At 50.2% G+C, this 20,766-nt stretch overlaps 1 protein-coding gene across 1 annotated transcript; it reads left to right on the top strand.

The window, feature by feature from the left end:
- Positions 1-1,036: 1,036 nt before the first annotated feature.
- Positions 1,037-20,679, top strand: ACER1 (alkaline ceramidase 1). The gene is made up of 6 exons (XM_002927760.4): positions 1,037-1,255; positions 13,068-13,182; positions 13,262-13,403; positions 14,223-14,360; positions 17,394-17,531; positions 17,816-20,679. The coding sequence occupies exons 1-6, from the start codon at positions 1,163-1,165 to the stop codon at positions 17,979-17,981; spliced, it is 792 nt and encodes a 263-aa protein (XP_002927806.1). The 5' UTR covers positions 1,037-1,162; the 3' UTR covers positions 17,982-20,679.
- The last annotated feature ends 87 nt before the right edge of the window (positions 20,680-20,766 follow it).

Here is a 20,766-nt window from a genome sequence, read left to right as displayed (position 1 = left end):
GCTGAGCACTTAGAAAAGAGCCTCGCACCAGTGAGTAGTCAGTAAAATGTGCCATTATTAGTATTATTATTCCCACAGGTTGCCTTAAAGTTCAAGGTCAGCTACAATAAGAAAACCCGTTACTGTTTATCTTGGGCCTACTTGGGGCCAGGGAGTGAGCTAAGCCCTTGACTTGCTTTATCTCCATGTGCTTTTAGAACAGTTGGGTTGAGCCCCATCCTCCCCGTCTTACAGACGAGCAAACTGAGGCTCAGAGAGGTGGATTCACTTGCCTAGGGTCATATAACTTGGGAAGGGGAGGAACTCAGAATTGAAATTCAGGCCTTGCTGACTCTAAAACCAGAGCTTTCCATAGCCCTCGGAAGCCGGGACCAGGGGCCCCAGGCCTGGAACTTTGCAGATTCCTCCCTTCCTAGGGCCCCTGCTAGAAGTTTGGGACACTCTAGACATCTGAGGTTTTGACCACCCAAGAGAAACGGCAGCAATCCAGCCCAACCTCCCATAACACAAACAGGAAGACCTAAGACCCCAAAGGTGAAACGATTGGGCAAGGTCACATAGCCAAGGACTCCAAGGCAGCTGAGCCAAGCCCGCTGGGGTGGGCGAGCTGCCGTTGCCCCTGGTAGGGGAAGTAATAGCACGGAGCTTTGACGGCGTGGAGGTAGTTAAACCTAATTAGTCAAGAGCCCGGAGCCTGGACTCAGCTGCCTGTTTTCACATTGCGGCCTTACCACCCCCTTGCATGCCCTCAGCCAGTGATTTTGCTCTTTCTTCCTCAGTTTGCTCATCTGTAAAGTGGGGAGACCCAGGGTATTCCTCTCAATGGGCTCGTTGTTACTTTCAATTCCTGTTCTAATAACAGTCCCCCGAACTCCCACTCCCGGTGGGTAGGGATGGGAGGCACACTCCCTGCCCACGCCCCTCACCTCCGCCCTCCCTGGATGGTGCCAGCCCCTCTGCTTATGCCCAGGGCGGCCGCCACCTCACGGCTAGGCTGCCCTGGTGCAACGGGGAGTGGTTCGGCAGGTTTTTCCTCTCGGTCTGCCTGCCTGCCGTGGGGCAACCAGCTGTCCTCTGCCTGTCCCGCCTGGGCCGGGCTGTTCGAGGCTCTCATGTTCCTCTCTGCCAGCCCGAGCCAGTGGGCAGTGGGTGCCGCTTCAGGATGCCCAGCATCTTCGCCTACCAGAGCTCCGAGGTGGACTGGTGTGAGAGTAACTTTCAGCACTCAGAGCTGGTGGCCGAGTTCTACAACACGGTGAGGTCCAGGCGGGAGGGCGGCGGGTGGCAGTCTTAACACACTGGGGTTCCGACCCGGCTTCTCCACATCATCGCTGGGGAATCCTGCTTGAGGATTCACCCCTCCGAGCTTTGGCTCATCTGTTAGGCAAGGAGTGCTGGCTTTCATTCATTCGTCTTTACTTGGCATCAGGCTCTGTGGTAGGTTTTGGAAATGCAGCAGTGACCAGGAAAACAGCCAGTCTCTGCCCCCCACCCCCTGGAGCAGAGGACACAGGTGTGCCTCCAGGCATTCGAAACCCAGGCTGATGGTGCTATAATGAGAGTTGCACAGGCAGCCTTGGGGAGCGGGGAGGGCAGAGGTGATCTGTGAGCACGTGGGGTGGGGGGGGAGTGGATCAGGGAGGGCTTCCAGGAGGAGGTGACTGTGTCTAGTTTGTTCTCAGCTCTACCCCCAGCCTCAGTTACCAGCTCATTCCAGTTTGCTGGGGACTGTCCTGGTTTCAGCATTGAAAGTCCCATGTCCTGGGGACCCCTCAGTTCTGGGCATACCAGCACAGTGGGTCATCCTTCCCCCAGCCCTTGCTATGCGACATATTGGAAGGGCTTAAAATGCCTAAATGGCACAAGATGAAAAGCAGCCAAAGATGCATGTGGCTGTGCTCCCCCCGTGTGGGGTGCTGGGGAGACTGCTGTGAATAAGGCAGGCTGCCCACCTTCCTGGAGCGCCTGGGATGGGGGGCGATGCAGGCTGTGTGCTTTGCTCTGTACCCTGCACATAGCGAGGGTGCTCAGTATATGGTGAGTGATGCAAGCATACCTTTATTGAGCGCTTACTGTGTGGCAGGCCTTGTACTAAACATTTTACAGGAAAAAATGTCAGTTCAATCTTCACAATGACTTCGGGAATTAGGCACAGTGTATATTACATAGAGTCCATCCCGTTGTGCAGGTGAGGGAATGGCCTTCAGGGTGGCTGAAAGATAGAAAAAGGGTCACGCTGGCACTTGGAGCTAGGATTTGAACTTGGTAGTTCCAAGAGATTCTTTTTGGGGGATGGGGGAGAGGGAGATCAGTCCCAGGATGCCCTGGTTGCTTTTGCCCTGTTTGACCTCACCAATTTCCAGAGCTGGGAGGTGGGAGTTTGAGATTTAGGGGTTCCCTCTGGTCTCCCTGGCTCTTGCTCCTGGACAGAGATACTGACTCTGGCCCTCAGAATTCTCACCTGATGAACGGGAGGGGGCCGAATGTGCTGATCTCCGAGGTGGAGAAGAAGTTTGAGGTTCTGGGACCCTTCTTTCTGGATTCCCTGGCAGCTCACCCTGAGGTGGGGGTCCCCACAGAAGGCACCGAGAAAGGGCTGACTTAGGGCTGGGCTGAGCCGCTCGCTGGTCTAGCTGTGCTCGACAATGTAAAATGCTCCCCCGCTCAGTGCTCCTTCAGCCTGTCTCTGTATGTAGCAAATTGAGGGACTGGCAGACACCCTTTGAGGCTGCAGGAGATGTGGTCATGACACATATTAGGCTTCAACTTCATGATCTCCCGGTACCTGCATTTCCAGATACTTATCAAAGAGAAACAAACGTTTCGCAAAATAATTGTTATCTTTCCCTGGAGTGAACACACTTGGACATTTCGTCTCCTATTGGAAAAGCTCGTGCAGAACAGACCAGGGCATGAGGAATTAAATCCAAGTTATGTTATAAAGGGTCTCCGCAAGATTTTCTCCTCCCAAATACTTCTGAGTATCCCAAACCCATCACCAGGGCTAATAAATCATTGAGTTCAGGGGTTGGCAAACGTTTGCTACAAAGGCCAGATATTAAGTATTTTTGGCGTTTTGGGCCATACAGTCTGTATGGAAATGACTCAGCCCCTCCCCCTTGTACCTGGAAAGCAGCCACAGATAGTATGTAAACTCATGAGGGTGGCCATGTGCCAATAAAACTTTATTTATGGGCACTGCAGTACACATTTCATATAACTTTCACGTGTCACAAGATATCATTCCTCTTTTAATTTTTCAACCATTTAACACTGTAAATGTCGCCCTTAGCTCATAAGCCATACGAAAGAAGACAATGGGTGGATTTGGCTCAGGGCCAGAGCTTGCCAGCGCCTGATACATATATTTATTTATAATAACCAGCCAAATATAAAACAATAAGGTCTTTTCCTTTTGGCCTCTCAAATCAGTCATTAAAAATGAATTTATTTTGTAATGAATGTGGGCACACTCCTATCTTGCGGCTTCCAGTGGGCCATTTGTCAAGTTGTGTGGAGACATGGATTTACAAATAGCGCCCTCTCTGCCCCGACTCCATCACTGCATCCCCAGGAACTTAGATCAAAGAGAGAATCCCAACGGAAAACAGAATTTATACATGAAGTCCTGTCTGAGTCATTTGAAATTGCAATCCATAATTGAGCACATAAAAAGGAAGCCATAACATTATCACCAGCCTGTGTAGGGCTGACTGCATTCTGTTCAAATACTCTGCAGCTCTTTAAAAGCATGTTTTGATTCAGGTATATAAATGAAGACAAAATATGTAGCAAGAATTTTCTTTAAAAAAATGGTTCATGTTGATTTCATCATGAACCACTTAGGAGTCATTTCACTCTGCAGAAACTTTTACTTTCTTGATGCATTGCTCGCAGGGTTCGCTGAGTCTGGCGTGGGGGGGGGCAGAGCGCAGCCCCACACCATCAGGGTGTAGAAAAATGCAGCTCGGGAGGACTCAGCCCAGGTGTGGGCAAGTTCCGTAGAGGAGGGCACCTAGGAGTTGGGTTTTGAAAGATGAATAGGAGCTTGCCTAGTAGGGTAGGAGTCGAAAAGGGAGAAGAGAGAGAAAGAATGTACTGAGTCTTGGAAGTAAAAGAGCTTGCACGGTTTGGGAAAGGGAAGTGTGTTTCTGTGGCTGGAATATGAGAACAGATGAACAAGTTTTGAGGGCTGGGTCAGAGTGTTCAAAAAATATATCCTGTATTTCCTGGTGGACTCATTGGACTCATTCCTTCATTCATCATCAGTGCTATGAACCAACCCGTGCTGATTGATCCTGGGGTCCCAGAGAGGCTCGGCGCTCCCAGGATAAGGAATTGGGGTGTTCAGAATTAGATCTGAGCAGCCCATGGTTAGCTTGTGGCAGAGGGAGGGCAAAAGGGCCAGAATGGGCAGCGGGGAGCCATGGGGATGGCACAGGAGCCTGCTGCTTGCTGACTGGGGAGGGAACCTCAAAGCTTAAAGAATGAGTAAGTGTTCTCTAGGGCATATGGAGCCAAAGGACCAGCATTAGCAAAGGTCTTGAGGTGAGAGAGAACAGCAGATCAAGGAACAGTTGGTGGCTTGAAGCCAGAGCCCAGGCTGCCCATGAAGGAGGAAATGAGGGCTGAGAGGCAGGGGGAGGGCGTTGCCAGGGCCCACGTGGGGATCTCCTGGTGGAGGAGTGTGAGCTCCATGGTGAGGGCACTGGGGAGCCACGGGTGACTTGTGAACAGCAAAGAGTCAGTGATGTGGGCAGCAGCTGGGGCACCTGGTTGCCTTTCACAGATGGGCCTGGAGAGCCAGGAAGGCATATCCAACAGGGACAGAGGTCAAGGGCGTGGGAGGGCCTGGGTCAGGTGGCGTGGAGGAGAAATCAAGGTGTGGGCTGCTCCAGTCTGCTTCTGCTGGCACTGGCTTGGTGGCCTCCAGGTGTGGCCTCCTTCTGGGCTGCTGACAACTTAGGAGAGTTTCAAGTGGTGGAAGAGGGAGTTTCAAGGCCCCCTGCCTCTGAGAGGCAAGCGTGCTGCTGAATTTCTTTCGGGAGGTCCTGCCAAAGCTTTAGAAGCTCTATATCTTATTCCCTCTGGAAAGCTCCCTCTCGGATACTTGGATACGGAACAAAGGATGGTATGTCTGGAGTGGGGAATGGCATAGGCAAAGGTGCAGTGGCGGGTGTAGTCTGGGGGAGGGCTACAATAGAAGGGACAGAGGTCAGAGTGGGAGGTTGTGCAAGGGGGTGTAGGCTGCAGCACCCATACCGCCTACAGCCTCCCCACCTCCTTTTGCCACTGAGCATTCCTGTTGCTGGCCTCTGCAGTGTGGGGATTCCTGGCCCTCTCTCCCTTGAATGCTGTGGGATGCAGGGGGAGACCCTCCCCTCTCTGAGCCCCTGGCTGTGAGTAGCAAGTCCCATGAGTTCTAAACCACACCTCCCTCTTCTGCCTTCCTTCTCATCAAATTCACAGCAAAAGCAATGTTCCAGCCCCCCACCCCCTGAAAACGAGAAGGGCCGACACTATTAATTGAATAATTTCACACACTGGAGACCATGCCCATGACACATCCTGGCCCAGACTCGATAGGTCCCTCGGGACCTCTTTTCTCCTTCAGAAAAAGCCTTCTGGGGATGACAGAGGGGTCCAATTTGGAGAGATAATGACCCCTTCATTTTGCTCACGATTCGACAAGAATTGATGGAGTCAGGCACTGTTTCAGGCTCTGGCGACACAGAGGTGACCAAAGCAAACGAAAACGGCTGCCCTCAATGGGGCTGGTGTCCTGGGGGATGGAGGAGACAGAAAAAAGAATCAGAAGTCAGACGTACAGCATGCACGTGGTACAGGGGAGAAAGACTCGTTCGTTCCTACGTTCATTCACTTATTCATTCATATTTATTCATATTTACAGAGTACTTCTTTAGAAAGGGAGAGGCTGTGGGGTGCTAACAGTGATTAACCCGTAGGGCCATGGGAGAGGGTGAAACAGCTGCTGGGCATCCCAGAGGTTCATCATGGATGAATGGACAGACACACGGTCATTCATCCACACAATGGACGACTACTCAGCCATATACAGGAGGGAAGCATGGACACGCGCCACGGCATAGACGAGCCTTGAAAACATGATGCTCAGTGAGAGAAGCCAGTCACGACAAGCCACAGACTGTGCGAGTCCATCCATGTGAAATGTCCAGAAGAGCCAGCTCTGTAGAGATAAGAAGCAGAGCAGTGGTTGCCCGGAGCTGGGGGGAGGGGAAGGGAGCGGCTGCTAATGGGGACGGGGTCTCTTTTGGGGGGCGATGAGAATGTTCTGGAATTAAATAGTGGTGACGGTCGCACAACCTTGTGAATAGTCGATGGAAACCCACTGACTTGCACACTTTAATACAGTGAATTTGATTGTGTGAGATTTATATCTCAATTAAAAAAATCAGATTAAAAAAAAAAACCCTTCCTGTTCTTGGCACATCCTCAGCACCGAATAAGGAAAGCTATTGCTGTCAGAAGTAAACACAGCACAGAGACGCGAGAGTGTTAATGTATTCATTTTTCCTGACAGAGCGCTTCCCGTAATCTTCATAACAATTTATGAATTTTTACAAATGGGAGAAAAAGGGCTCAGAGAGTGTACGTTTCCTCCTCAGGGTTGCACAGCACGTAAATCACAAGCGCACAAAAGTTGTGTATGCCAGAAGTCCCGGAGTTAAAGCCCAGGCCACCTGGTCCCAGAGTCTCTCACTTAATTAACCACAGCATCGTGAGGCCACTCAGCCACTGAGTGATTAACAATTCATTCTGTGTGATTTAATTCATTCAAGCAAGTCCTGTGCGGGGAGGGTCTGCGGCTGGTGCTCTAGCTCCACGCCCCCAGCCCTGCACCGACATTCTCGTGCGCGTGTTGACTGGATGTAGAGAGGGTCCTCGACAGGTGACAGAGCCAGGTGTGCAGGGTGGGAGTTCGAGCTTCGGCGATGGGGAGAAAGAGCTCGGGGGTGTTTGGTGATGTTCTTTGATTTGATTGATTTAACACGTTTTTCTTGAGCGCCCACTGCGTGCCCAGCGAGGTGGGTGTTGGGGACACAGCCAGGGATAAAACAGGTGTGTATCGTCCTCACGGAGGTCACCGTCCAGTGAGAAGGACAGGGACAATAAAGGAGTCAAGAAGGAATCGATGGGATGCACAAGTGACATGGTGGGTGGGAGAAAAGTGTGGGGGGGGCAGCCCCAGGTGGACAGGGAAATGAGAAAGCGGTCCCCCCGCCTTTCCCCAGATCTGAGATGCGCGGTCAATTCAGGTCAGTCGGCCTCCCTCCCTTCTCTTCTCTGTCCTTCTCTTCTTTGTCCCCCCCTTTCCTTCTTCCAGACCTAAGATACCCAGCCTACCCAGTCACATCTAGTTACCAGACACTGTGCTGGGTACTGGTGATCAAAAAAGCAAATTGTTCTAGAATGACAGCAGCACTGCTATTCAGAGTCAGACACACGGATGCATTATTTACATGTATTCTCTGCATGCATTATTCTCTACCACAATTTACTGAGCACCTACTGTGTGTCAGGCCCTGTTCTAGACACTGGAGTGAGCAAAATTCTCTAACCCCGAAGCCCTTGCTTCTCTAATCCTCACTGTGATGCTTGGAGTTAGAGGAGGAAAACGAGGCACAGAATGTCCCCCAAACCCTGGCTGGATAGACCTGTGAAGGCAGACTTTGTTTTGGGGCACTGACGACGTCCTTGAGCCACATAGTAGATACCGAAGGAGTGGTTGGTAAGCAGGTGGATGGATGGATGGATGGACGAATGTATGGTCGGACGGAGGTGAAGGCACCTGCTGGGGCTGGGACCCAGAGAGTCCAGCTCATGACCTGGGCAGGCACCTCTCCCTCCTGGAAGAGTCTAGGTGGGGCCAGTGGTTGGGAAATGTGGGGGCCCGGCCCCGGAGGCAGGGAGGGAGGCCCCGGCAGGGGGCGGTCTCTGATGCTATCAGAGACTCTGGAGCCAGTTGGAGCTCCTTAGTCAGAGGCTCCGCCCGTTGCTTTGCCCTCATTCTGCACACTCAGGGGTGTTATCAGAAACTTTGGTCTTGGTTCTGCTGGTCTCCGAGCTGGGAGCAACTCAGCCAAGGATAAGCCTGTCACTATTATCTCCCACAACAACAGCAGCAGGAACCCTTGCATTTGTTGAGCTGGAACCACATCCCTGGCAAGGTAGTCTTTTGACGCCTGGCCTCAGGCGTGCCCCTCTACAGCATCCGCACTGGCCATTAATTATTCTCCACCATTTTGCTGATGCAGGAAAGGGAGACCGAGAGACACTAGGCCACACGGCCAGGGAGCAGGGAAGCCCCCTCTTAATCATTGCCACCTGTCTAGTCCTCTCATCTTTTTTTTTTTTTTAAAGATTTTATTTATTTATGTGACAGAGAGAGCCAGTGAGAGAGGGAACACAAGCAGGGGGAGTGGGAAAGGAAGAAGCAGGCTCCCAGCGGAGGAGCCTTGATGTGGGGCTCGATCCCATAACGCCGGGATCACGCCCTGAGCCGAAGGCAGACGCTTAACGACTGCGCTACTCAGGTGCCCAGTCCTCTCATCTTTTAAGGCAGGGGGTAAAAGCAAACCTTGGAGTCCCCCAGAGCTGTGCAACCTCAGAGAAGTCACTCTACGTCTCTGAGATCCAGTTTTCTCATGGCCAAACAAGAACTAGAAAGCCAGACCATGGGGGAGGGGGCTGTGCCTGAGGATTAAAAGAAATGTCTATAAAATCATGCTGTCAAAAGATAAGAAAGTAGCAGTCATAGCACCTTCTATCCAGAACTTTCCAGGTACAATCCCTTCTGCAAGTGTTCTCATGTATGTGACTGGTGATCCACATAAACCCGCTTTAAGATGCAGTCAACAGGAAATATTTATCGAACACCTACTATTTCCAGTTCCCGAGGTTAGAATGGAGAACGGGAAGACACAGCGCCGGTTCTCCAAGCCAGGTTTAGTGGGAGAGCGAGACAGTTTCAGAACAGCTGGACAAGTGTTAGGATAGAGGGACAGGGCACAAAAGAAGACCACCTGACCCTGCCTTGTGGGATTGGGAAGGCTTTATCGAAAGGCGATGCCCAGGGGCGCCAGGGTAGCGCAGTCGTTAAGCGTCTGCCTTCGGCTCAGGGCGTGATCCTGGAATTCCAGGATCGAGTCCCACATTGGGCTCCTCCGCTATGAGCCTGCCTCTTCCTCTCCCACTCCCCCTGCTTGTGTTCCCTCTCTCGCTGGCTGTCCTCTGTCACATAAATAAATAAAATCTTAAAAAAAAAAAAAAGGCGATGCCCAGGTGAAAGATGGAGTAATAGTTGGCCTGGCAGAGAAGGGTAAGTGGGGACAAAGAGTGTTCCAGGCAGTGGGAACAGCATGGGTAAACTTCTGGGGGTTAAGGAGTGAGAGAAAGTATGGCTTATTTGGAGGAACTGAGTTATCCCTTCCACCTAGATTATGAAGTTGAAGGTGGAGAGAGGTGAGTTATGGAGGGAGTTTATATGCCAGGTTTAAGAGTTTGGATTTTATTTATGGGAGTCACAGACGTGTTTTAAATGGAGGGTTTAGAGTTTGGGAAACGAGTTGGCTCGGCATCTTCAGCCATGCTTGATACACCCAAGGGCTGGTGTTTGTTTGAAAACACAGGGAACGTCAGAATTGTTTGGGATTTTGCCCATTCAGTATCCATGGCACCATCTTCCCTATGACAACCAACCGCCCTTCTCCTACTGCTTATGTTCCTCAGTCAAGGTGCTCCCCCCCTCTGGCCAAGGGTAGGCTGTGACCCAGACAACATCTCCAGAATTTGAATCCTGGGCCTGGATATAACGACTGAACATAATTTTTTTTTCATTCATGCCCAAAGTTGCTCCCTGAAGAGATTGTCCATTCGAGGCTCAGAGCTGTTCTGGTTTCTGGTTTTCCTTGTCTTCTGCAGTTCTTTGGATTAAAGAGTTCCCCGTAAAAAATGACTGAATGACAAATAAATAACTATACACACATTTTTATATTTATGCTGTAAGTTCACAAATCCATTTCCTGTTGTTTGCTACCAAAGAACCCTAGCTCATATACCAATGGTGATGGTTTTGCTGGATTCAAGCATTAGAAAGCTAGGTTAAGCAAAAACAAACAAACAAAACCAAAACAAAACAAAATAAACCAAAACAAAGCGAAACAAAAAAACACCAAAAAACCCAAACCAAACAGGAAGAATGCATTGGATAGGTACTGGGGTATCTTAGAAAATGGAGAGATGAGTTGCTTGGGAGGACTGGGGTCCAAGGCAGGTCTGGAGGATTCAGCACAAGGCAGATACTGTCCTCGAGTATTTGCCTGTGTTCTCAGCCTTGTCTCTTTGTGGTGGCAAGATGGCTGCCATATCTTGAACATTGTGACAATATCCCAGGACCTTAGAGAGTTGACAATGGTGCAACTCAATTTCGGTGACTCCCAGGTTCTGTGTCTGCTCCAAGTTTCAAATTCCCAAGAAAATCTGGTTGGCCCAGTTTGGGATAGGTGTCTACTCCAGTGGGGTTGGGTCTCAGAATGCAGACACAGCATGTGTGTTCTCAGACAGCCATTGTGAACCAGGTGGCTGGGCCAGAGATGTGTATGACATCGTCCATTGGTGGGCATCAGACGCCTTGGTATGGAAAGCAAGGACATGGCTGGGGTCATGGGCTGCAAAACCAGTTTGCCAAGGGTCCTCAAATTGTGGAACCAGTCTTTGAGCTGATTCACCATCACCCAAGGAGAGCCCTGGGCTTCCCTAGAGTCAGAAGGACTCCTGCCTTGGGAGCTTGTCTTGGTGCCCAGGATCTAGGGTCCTAGATGGTGACCTTGTATCAGGTAAATGAATTCCCCACACCCACCACTGTGCTCTGGACTTTTTTTTATTGAAGTGTAGTTGACATACAGTATTATATTAGTGTCAGGTGTACAACGTGGTGATTTGACAATTACATACATGCAACTCACCACGATAAGTGTAGTTACCATCTGTCACAATACAATGTTATTGTATATAACAATATAATATGATTGACTACACTCCCTATGCAGCACTTTCCATCCCCATGACTTAGTGATTTTATAACTGGAAGTTTGCACCTCCTCCCCCATTTTGCCCATCCCCCACCCCTTCCTTTCTGGCAACCACCAGTATTTATGAGTCTGTTCTGTTTTTTGTCTGTTCATTTGTTTTGTTTTTCTTAGATTCCACATATAAGTGAAGCCATACGGTATTTGTCTTTCTCTGACTGACCTGTTTCACTTGGCATAATATCCTCCAGGTCCCTCCGTATTGTCACAAATGGCAAGGTTCCCTTCCTTTTCTGCCTGAATGCTATTCCTGTATACATACGGCGCTATCTTCTTTAGCCATTTGCATACCAGCGGGCACTCGGTTGCTTCCATCTCTTGGCTCTTATAAATAAAGCTGCAGTAAGCGCAGGGGTGCGTATATCTTTACAAATTAGTGTTTTTGCTTTCTGGGAGGTAAATGCCCTGCCATAGAATTCCTGGATCCTGTGGTATTTCTATTTTAATCTTGGAGGAACCTCCCCAGTGGCTGCCCCAACTTGCATTCCCGCCAACAGTGCACGAGGGTTTCCTTTTCTCCACAGTCTTACCCAACACTTGGTATTTCTTCTTCTTTTTTTTCAATACTAGCCATGCTGACTGGTGTAGGTGATAGCTTATTCCGGTTTTGACTCACATGTCCTTGCTCTCTGTTTTTGAGTCAGCACCCTTCACACTAGGCTTCTGAGAAATAACGGAGCACCCTGGTTAACAGGGCACTATTTCTTCACGTTCCACGATGGGACGCAGGCGATGGAGGAGACCTTTACAAGGGGAAGCTTTTATTGGGGGAGAGAAGGGTGTAATTGAGTGAGGAAGCGGCTGACCTCAAGTTGTCAGGTGGAAGAAGACTGTGAGAACACTTGTCTCTGAGCTCATGTGAGAGACTCAGTGTGATCCAGACATCTGGGGGAAATTTGAGGGGGCTCTGAAGTCCTGTATCAGGAGGCAGGGACTCTGAACCCTTAAAATTCTGGTGCAAATTTTCTTGTCACCTTAATTGTACTCATAGACTACTGAGGCCTGGGGATCTTTGGGTCCATAACATGAAGAGGCAGGTGGCATTATGCATATGTCGCAAGTGCAGGTATGGTAGGTTAGAGCATTGAATTTACTCCTTCAGTCAGTGAGTGGGGGAGCATGGATCCAATCCCTTATCACTTGGACACTCGGCTAGCTCAACATTTCAAGCTACTTGGCTCTGCTGTTCATGGAGAAGTTGTTCTCGAAATACTGTCCAGGGACACTGTGGGGTCTCTGAGGCCTTTCAGAGTCTCCTCAAGGTGAAAATTATTTTCATAATAATATAAAGATTTTGTTTGCTTTTTTTGCTCTAATTATTTCACCAGGGTACAATGGAATCTTCTAGTGGCTTTGTGATGAGTGATGAGTGATGAGAGATGAGTGGTGACATCATCTCTCAGATGGCCAAGGGAATATGTGCTTGTGTAGTCCTGGGTTTTGAAAACTTCTCAGTTTCGGTTTCTAATACAGTCAATCCTGATAAATGTAACTCACATTAAAAAAAAAAAAAGTAATGCGTTCATTTGCGTTTCTATCCCATTGGTCAGACCAGGTCACGAGGGTACAGTGAGTGGCAAGGAAGTCTGGAAAAATGTTGTGTAGCTGTGTCCAAAACTTGGGGGGATCTTATTTCTAAAAGGAAAAGGGGGCGGATGTATGCAGAAGGTTAGTAGATAGTCTTTGCCACACTCACTGAATGAATGAATGAGTGAATGAATGAATGAGTTAATGAACCAACAGAATAACAGATGGAGCAGTGAAGCCATTGATGGCCGGTTGACTGTCAGCATCAACTGAAAGAGTGATAAATTCTGGGTTGATTGCCTGAAAGGGCGCAGGTGACCAACGGGCTAATAACTTAGGGTTGGACACATGGGCAGCCCTCCTCTGCCTGCGCTTCTGACAACCCCGTCCCCATGTCCTCCTCTTTTCCAGTTCAGCAATGTCCCCTTCTTCATCTTTGGGCCTCTCATGATGTTTCTGATGCACCCCTACGCCCAGAAACGCTCATGCTATGTTTATGTCACCTGCATCCTCTTCATGGTCGTAGGTAGGTGGGGGTCTGTGACAGTGGGGCGGTAGGGGTGGGGACCACCGCCTTGACCGCCTACCTTTGTCTCTTGCTCCAGGCCTGTTCTCCATGTACTTCCACATGACGCTTAGCTTCCTGGGCCAGCTGCTGGATGAGATCGCTATCCTGTGGCTGCTGGCCAGCGGCTACAGCATATGGATGCCCCGCTGCTACTTCCCCACTTGCCTGGGAGAGAGCAGGTGGGGCGGGGGCGGGTCCTCTGTCGATCCCACCAGAGCCCACCTGGGCTCCTGGGTCCACTCCCTGAGCCCATCTGAGGTCCTTGGACTCCCTCCCCTGATCACCCCAGGACTTTCTCCTGATCCTACCTGACTTAACTGGCCTCCAGGGACTCCTCCTTTGAGAGCGCTTGGGGTCCCCAGAAATCCTCTCTGGATCCTACCTGGATTGTCTGGTACCTTCTCCAGAACCTGTCCGAAGCCCCTTGGGGGTCCCAGGAACCCACACTTAAGCTTACCTGGGCTCCAGGGACCTCTCCCTTGAGCCTATCACCTGGCCCCCTGGAACTTTCCTGGGATCCTCCTGGGCCCCTCTCTTGACCTGAGACCCCTCTGAATCTCTGTCCTGACCTTTTTTGACCTATCTGAGCCTTCCAGGACCCCTCTCCTGACAGTGTCTGGGACCTCTGTAATTCCTTCCTTAATCATACCCAGCTCCCCTGAATCCCTTGTTTGACCTCACCTGGGCCCTGACACCCTCTGTTGACCTGACTAAGCTCCTTGGAGCCCCCTAAGACCCTCTCATCATCCTACCCACCCCTACCCCTGGGGCCCCCTTCAGACCCTGCCTGGGCCCACGTGGGATGTTTCATCGGACCCTTCTTGAGACCCTCTGCTGAGCCCACCTGGGAACCTCAAGACCTTTTTCTGAGTGCGGTTGGGCTCCCTGGAACCCCTTCCCTTTTGTCATCTACCGCTGTCTCAAGATCCCCTGACCCTGCCTGAGCCCCCCAGGACCCTCCCAGCCGCCGTCCCACAGCTGCGTCCTTCTTCCCCCAGGCCCCAGTTCACCTGCCTCGTCATCATCACCACCGTGGTCAGCACCTTCCTGTCCTTCCTGAGGCCCGTGGTCAACGCGTACGCCCTCAACAGCATTGCTGTGCATATCCTGTACATCGTGTTCCAGGAATACAAGAGGTGGGTGGTGGTTGCAGGCGCCTGCCCGGGGAGGTGGCTCCCATTCCCCCCAAGCCCTCCCCTCACCCCACATACTCACCAAGTCCCAGGCATGGGGTTCTCAGGGACTCCAGGCTCAAGGGAGGGGAGGGATGTCCCTTCCCCAAGATCATCCACTAATGAGGGGGAGGGTTAGGACTGTAATCTAAGGCCGAAACCCCAAACATCCGTACAAGCAGAGACTGTGGTACCATGACCCTCCGTGTGCCCGTTAACTGGTCCTGACAGCCATTGGCATTTTGCCAACCCGAGTTATACATTCCCCCCAGATTCCATATATTGGCACCCATGAACTTTTCAGGATTTAACTCTCCCAACAAAGAATTATTATGTTTTTAACACATACTGGGTCTTGGCAGGATAGAGAGGGGTCTCTGAAATGGGGCCATATGAGGAGAGCTGAATAAAAGTGTTATTTACAAAGGAGAGATCGGGTGTAGGAAAATCACCAGAGGTAGGAAAATCATTTAGAACCATTGTGCTGGCAAGAGTGGGATCCTATGACCATGAGGAGACCTGGGGTGGGGGCGATGGAGGGAGTGATTATAAGAGTATGGAAGGAGAGAGCCCTGGAGAGAGGGCCTCCCTGGAGAGAGGGTCAAGAACTGTGACCTCCAGTTGCTGTTTGCAGCTAGCTTGAGACAAACCCACGTGGGGTGGCCAGGAAAATAAATATTCTAACCGTACCTTCCTCTTACCCTTTGGTTTCTTGCTGGGGTTCCTCATTGGCCAACCCAACTGGAAACCACTGGCCAACCCAACTGGAAACCATTGACCAATCTAACGGGAAGCCCAAGGACAAAGGAGTCCCCAGCTTCAGTCCACATGGGTCAGCACCTCACCCTCCCAGGGCATAGGGCAGAATGGAGAGGGGTAGGGAAGGATCTAGAAGGAAAGAAGGAAGATAGGGCACACACAGGGCTAATCAAGTAGATAATACCCAGATCGTACCAATGTTGCCTCAGTTTCTCAAGATGTCTTCTTCCAACTAGTCTTGTTGAATTTGGGATGCAAACATAGTCTCTTAGGTTTTCTTTGTGTCATAGCAGTCTCTCCCTCCCTCCCCTATCTTCATGCTTCTGACTTGATAACAGAAACTCCATCATTTGTCCTGTAGAACACTCTGAATTGGGCTTTCTGCTTCCTGTGGTGTCTCTCATTGTGTTTCTTGTTTTTATTATTATTATTTCTCGCAAATTAATAGTTAGACCTAGATTTAGGTTTACATATTTTGAGGCCAGAATATTTCATGCATGGTGCTGGGTGTTCCTTGTTCCATGCCGTTAGGACCCCACAATGAGTGGTTGTTCCACATTTAGTGCTATTAAGGTTGATCAGTGGATTGAGATGGCATCATCTCCTCCCTTCATTATAAAGTTTTTCGCCGACTTTTCACCTAAGGATTTCAGCAGTCATTCAGGCACACTGCTCCTATCCACGGATTCATTAGTGGTTGCAAGACGGTGGTTTTCAGATTTCATTATTCCTTCTGCGGTGATTATCTGGAGTTCTTCCATCAAGAAGGACTTTTCGCTCGTCAACCTGGAAATACAGTTTGCGCAGGAATGACAGGATGGATAATTTGATTCTTTCCCTTAATTGATCAATTTCCAGAGTAATGAGTTGTAGCCTTAGTGATCTCTGGCAGGGACCAATGAAATTTAAAAAAAAGTATTATTATGAACTCATGGATGCTTATATCTCAGAAGTGTTTCAATCCATTGCAGTCACTGTGCTATATTTTTTATAACTTTTTATTTTGAAGTATTTACAGACTTGTGGCAAGCTGCGAAAATAGGGTACAGTCTCGTGTACCCTTCATCCAGCTTCCCCCAGCCTCTCCCAGTGGGGCATTCTCTATAATCATAGTACAACCTCAGAAGGAGCAAATCGATGACAGAACAGTGCTGTGAACTAGATCTCAGCCTCTATATTCAGATTTCATCAGTCCTTACGCATTATTCTTTTTTGATGTTCACACCGTTGCATTTTATTTTATTTTTTTAAAGACTTTATTTATTTATTTGACAGAGAGACAGCCAGCGAGAGAGGGAACACAAGCAGGGGGAGTGGGAGACGAAGGCAGGCTCCCAGCAGAGGAGCCTGACGCGGGGCTCGATCCCAGAACGCCGGGATCACGCCCTGAGCCGAAGGCAGACGCTTAACGACTGCGCTACCCAGGCGCCCCCACACCGTCGCATTTTAGACTAGGGGGCAGGGCCTGCACTTTTAACCACATAGGAGTTATTGCCTCATTAATCCCTGGTATGCTCTTTCCTAAAGGATGCTGGGTCAGCTCTGCTGTCGGGGAAACAGATTCTGATCTTGAGTTGTCCCAAGANGAGAGGAAGAAGCAGGCTCCCAGCCGAGGAGCCTGATGACTCGATCCCATAACTCCGGGATCACGCCCTGAGCCGAAGGCAGACGCCCAACCGCTGTGCCACCCAGGCGCCCCGGGGAAACAGATTCTGATCTTGAGTTGTCCCAAGGGAATGGCCTGCAGAGAATTTGCCCTCCCACACAGGAACACGGACATTCCCATAGCCACACAGACATGAATTCTCATGCACTGACTCACAGGTGTGCACAAACTTACAGCCCCCAAACACAAACAGGGGAGGGCTTGTTGGTTAAGAAATCTGCAGCGTGACAAACCCGGTTCTGACCCCAGCTCTGCCACTTTCTAGCTGTGTAACCTTGGGTGGTGTTGGAGCAGACCTTCATCTCACATGCCTGCTTTCTCATCTACGAAATGAGAATAATAGCATTGTTGTGAGGCCTGAGTTTTTATCTGCAAAACTTTTAGAACCGAATCTGGCATCCTGTCAGTGCTCAGCAAATGTGAGCAATCATCACAAATTAGGCCCCCTCCCTCTGGGACTCTTGGTTGTTCCCTCCTCCCAGCTTCATCTCCTTGGATGGAGGAATTTCCCATCAGCCCTTTCAGGCTCTGCTATCAGAGTCGGGCTCTGATCTTCCTCCTTCTCTCTCTAGGACCAGCAATAAGGAGCTTCGGCATATAATGGAGGTCTCCGTAGTTTTATGGGCTTTTGCGTTGACCAGCTGGATCAGTGACCGGTTGCTCTGCAGTTTCTGGCAGCAGATCAATTTCTTTTACCTGCATAGCATCTGGTAAGCACCTGTCCTGTGGTATGGGGCGCCAGAACCAGAAAATCTCAGGTGCCAGAGCTTGGAGCGGGAGCCTGGGGGCAGAGAGAGGAGGCACAGATATTGGTGTATTGGTGTGTGTGTGTGTGTGTGTAGGGGCTGGTTGCAATCAAGGGTCTGATCCAGAATGTCCCTTTGGATGGTCAGGATCCATGAGAATAAGGAAAGAGCCAAGGTGGGGGCATCAAGCTAGCTCAGGGACATCTTGGCATCTCGCGCCCTCACCACCTCCTCCCTGCACCCCACAGGCATGTACTCATCAGCATCACCTTTCCTTATGGCATGGTTACCATGGCCTTAGTGGATGCCAGGTACGAGATGCCAGGTCAAACCCTCAAAGTCCGCTACTGGCCTCGGGACACTTGGCCTGTGGGGCTGCCCTACGTGGAAGTCAGTGACGACAAGAACTGCTGATGTCTGCCAGTTTCTTGACTACCCAAGCACCCGCCAACTCACCTGTGTCTTGAAGACGGAGGCCTGGGTCAGGAGTCTGAGAGATGCTCATGGTTCTTTCCTCTACCTCCCTTTCTCCATCCTCCTTGTCCTATGGGGCCCCGCCCCAAGACAGGGGATGGACTTCATGAGCCTTCCGCGCGGCAGTCTGATGACCCTGGGTGAGCTGCCGGGCATAGCTTCCCCTCCACGACCTGCCCTTATTCTCTTTCATTTCCTCCTTTGTGTTCACTTGTGAGGCTGGAACACCAGGTGCTGTGATTACCTGGCAGCCACTGGGAATGACTTCAGGCTGGCGCTTGGTGCCCGGGCACCTCATAAATTGTGGCCGTCACTACCACACCCTTTGGACCTGTCTTTGGCCATGCAATGTCCCTGGTACTGGGGGGGGGCATCCCAGAGGACAGACATGATTTCTAGTCACCTCATTCTGCACTCACTCATGTTTGCAGAGATCCTGCAGGTCCTCCCACACACGTGTTCCCACAGACCTGTGGGCCCATCTCACTGGTAGACAGTGGAGCAACATGGAGGCCCAGACTGGGCAATCTGGCTGTCATTGGGGCATGGGCATCAGGAGGGGAGCTGGGGTGGCCTGTATGGGCTCTCAAAGTGAGAGGAGAACGGGAGGATGATATCTGTGGTGGATAAGAGCACAGGGCTTGGAGTCAGGCCGACCTAAGCTTTAATCCTTCTCCACCATTTCCTAGTTGTATAATCTGGGGGAAGTGATTTTTCCTGCCTTTGACGCTCAAGTACCTTGTCGGTAATATGACAATATTTCTGCCCTCCTGGGACTTCTGCACGGATAAAACAAGATCATGTATAAAAAGTGTTTACATGGAATCTGGAAAACATCCATTCATCCATCCCCTTGTCCTTGAATCCCTCCCTCCCTCCCTCCATCTATATTCAGCCATCCACTTACGTTCATTTACCCATTCACATAATTTAATCATCCTTTCATTCACCTGTGTTCCCACTCATTCATTCATTCGTCTCTTCAACAAATATATATCGAGTTCCTACTATATGTCTGACACTACCCACTGGTGACACAAGGCAACAAAGACATGCAATGTCCCTGCTCTAATGAGGAGACACGCGTTAGACAAATAAAAAGGCACACAAGGCATTTCTGGACACTAATACGTGCTGCAAAAATGATAAAGCGGGTGACGCTTTAGAGAACCCTGAGGTGGGGAAGCAGCCCTTTCAAATGGGTGCTCAGTGGGACAGTGCGCTTTCCAGACGGACTCTCAGTGACAAGAGGAGAACAGCCATACTGAGAGCTGGCTGGCAAGACCATTCTGGGGAGAGGGAATGGCAGGTGCAAAACTGCCAGGGTGTGGATGAACTGGAACTGGCAGGACAGAGAGAACACTTTTTTTTTTTTTTAAGTACATCATTAGTTTTTGATGTTGCGTTCAACGATCAGAAAGAACGCTCTTGCCGGAGCTTAGTAAATGAGGGAGAGTGTACAATAAGAGATTTGTAATCTGGGGGCTGGGATATGTTTAGTATCCATGGACCGCTTGACATTCTTTGTAAAAGAGGATTGTCTGGGCATGTCACTGAGGCCCCTGGAGAGTGTCACTCCGAAAGGAGTAAAGGCTAGCCCATCTGGCCTGCTGGAGAGATGGGGAAATTGAAAGAGGAAGGGCCCTCTCTCATATTTATTGAGACTACCATGTGCTATATGCCCATGATACACATCATTGAACCTAACACCCCTCCCACAACCCTTCAGCTAGACATGAATATTCTCATTGTATAGATGTGGCTCAGAGAGGGCAAGCAACTTACCCAGGACCGCACAGCCTGGACTCGAACCAGGTCTGTCCTTCCCCCAAAGTTCCACGCACCACAGTCAGTCAGCGTAGGATTGAATCTGGATCACAGATCCACTGCTTCCAATCCCTTTGAATTTCTTGTTCTAGAAACTGGAAGTTCTTCACTGCTGGCCCCAAGATGGATCATGCCGGGGAGAGGGGGCCTGAGAGGGAGGGAGTTTCTGCAAACTTATAAAATTGTCTGTAAAATGTTGTCTTGGTGTTTTTGGTGGGGGAAAGGAGCTGTACTTCCATGAGATTCTCTAATGGGGTATTTGGCACCCTGAAAGTGAAGAACCTCATTCCACACCTTCCGGAGGGGGTAAGGGCAGCCAGAGAAGCATCTGATTCCTGTCCCCCCACCCATGTTTCTGTCTCTAAATACATAGCAACGGTTTGTCCCCATCATCTATCTCCTGGCCCCTGCTGACCCATCCTCACAGGCTTCTCTTGGGCTATGGAGGCAGCAGGTGGGTAGGAGGTCTGGATACTTGCCTAATTCAAACTAGCCGTGTGATCTTGGCAAGTCCCAGTCACCATCAGGGAGGACTCTTTGGGGTAAAGGATAAAATGTTCAGCTCCAGCTGGCTGAAATGACAAAAGGACAATCGGCATATCTACTTTTGAAGTTTAAGGATCAAGCTGCAGATATGGCTGGATCCAGGCTTCGAGTGATGTCACCAGGATCAGTCTCCCTCCATCCCTCTGGTCTACCTCATGGGTGGGAGGCATCTGCCAGCAGTGCTAGGCTTTACGTCCTTCCAAGTTGAAAAGTGTATACCAGGAACATAAGAACTAGGAAGATCAGTAGGAGAAGAAAGGGATAAAGAAAGGGGGGGTAATGAGAAGGGGGAATGAAGCATGAAAGACTATGGACTCTAAGAAACAAACTGAGGGCTTCAGAGGGGAGGGGG

This window comes from Ailuropoda melanoleuca, chromosome 4 (assembly GCF_002007445.2).
Source record: "Ailuropoda melanoleuca isolate Jingjing chromosome 4, ASM200744v2, whole genome shotgun sequence".
Classification (NCBI taxonomy): domain Eukaryota; kingdom Metazoa; phylum Chordata; class Mammalia; order Carnivora; family Ursidae; genus Ailuropoda; species Ailuropoda melanoleuca.
The sequence above is the reverse complement of the archived record's forward strand: the minus strand, read 5'-3'. Positions and strand labels throughout refer to the sequence as shown.

Bases quoted from the DNA above. Each gene is read 5' to 3' on its own strand.
- ACER1 (XM_002927760.4), top strand. From the start codon at position 1,163: ATGCCCAGCATCTTCGCCTACCAGAGCTCCGAGGTGGACTGGTGTGAG. The intron at 1,256-13,067 runs GTGAGGTCCAGG...CCTCTTTTCCAG, and splicing joins TGGCCGAGTTCTACAACACG to TTCAGCAATGTCCCCTTCTT. The intron at 13,404-14,222 runs GTGGGGCGGGGG...TTCTTCCCCCAG, and splicing joins ACTTGCCTGGGAGAGAGCAG to GCCCCAGTTCACCTGCCTCG.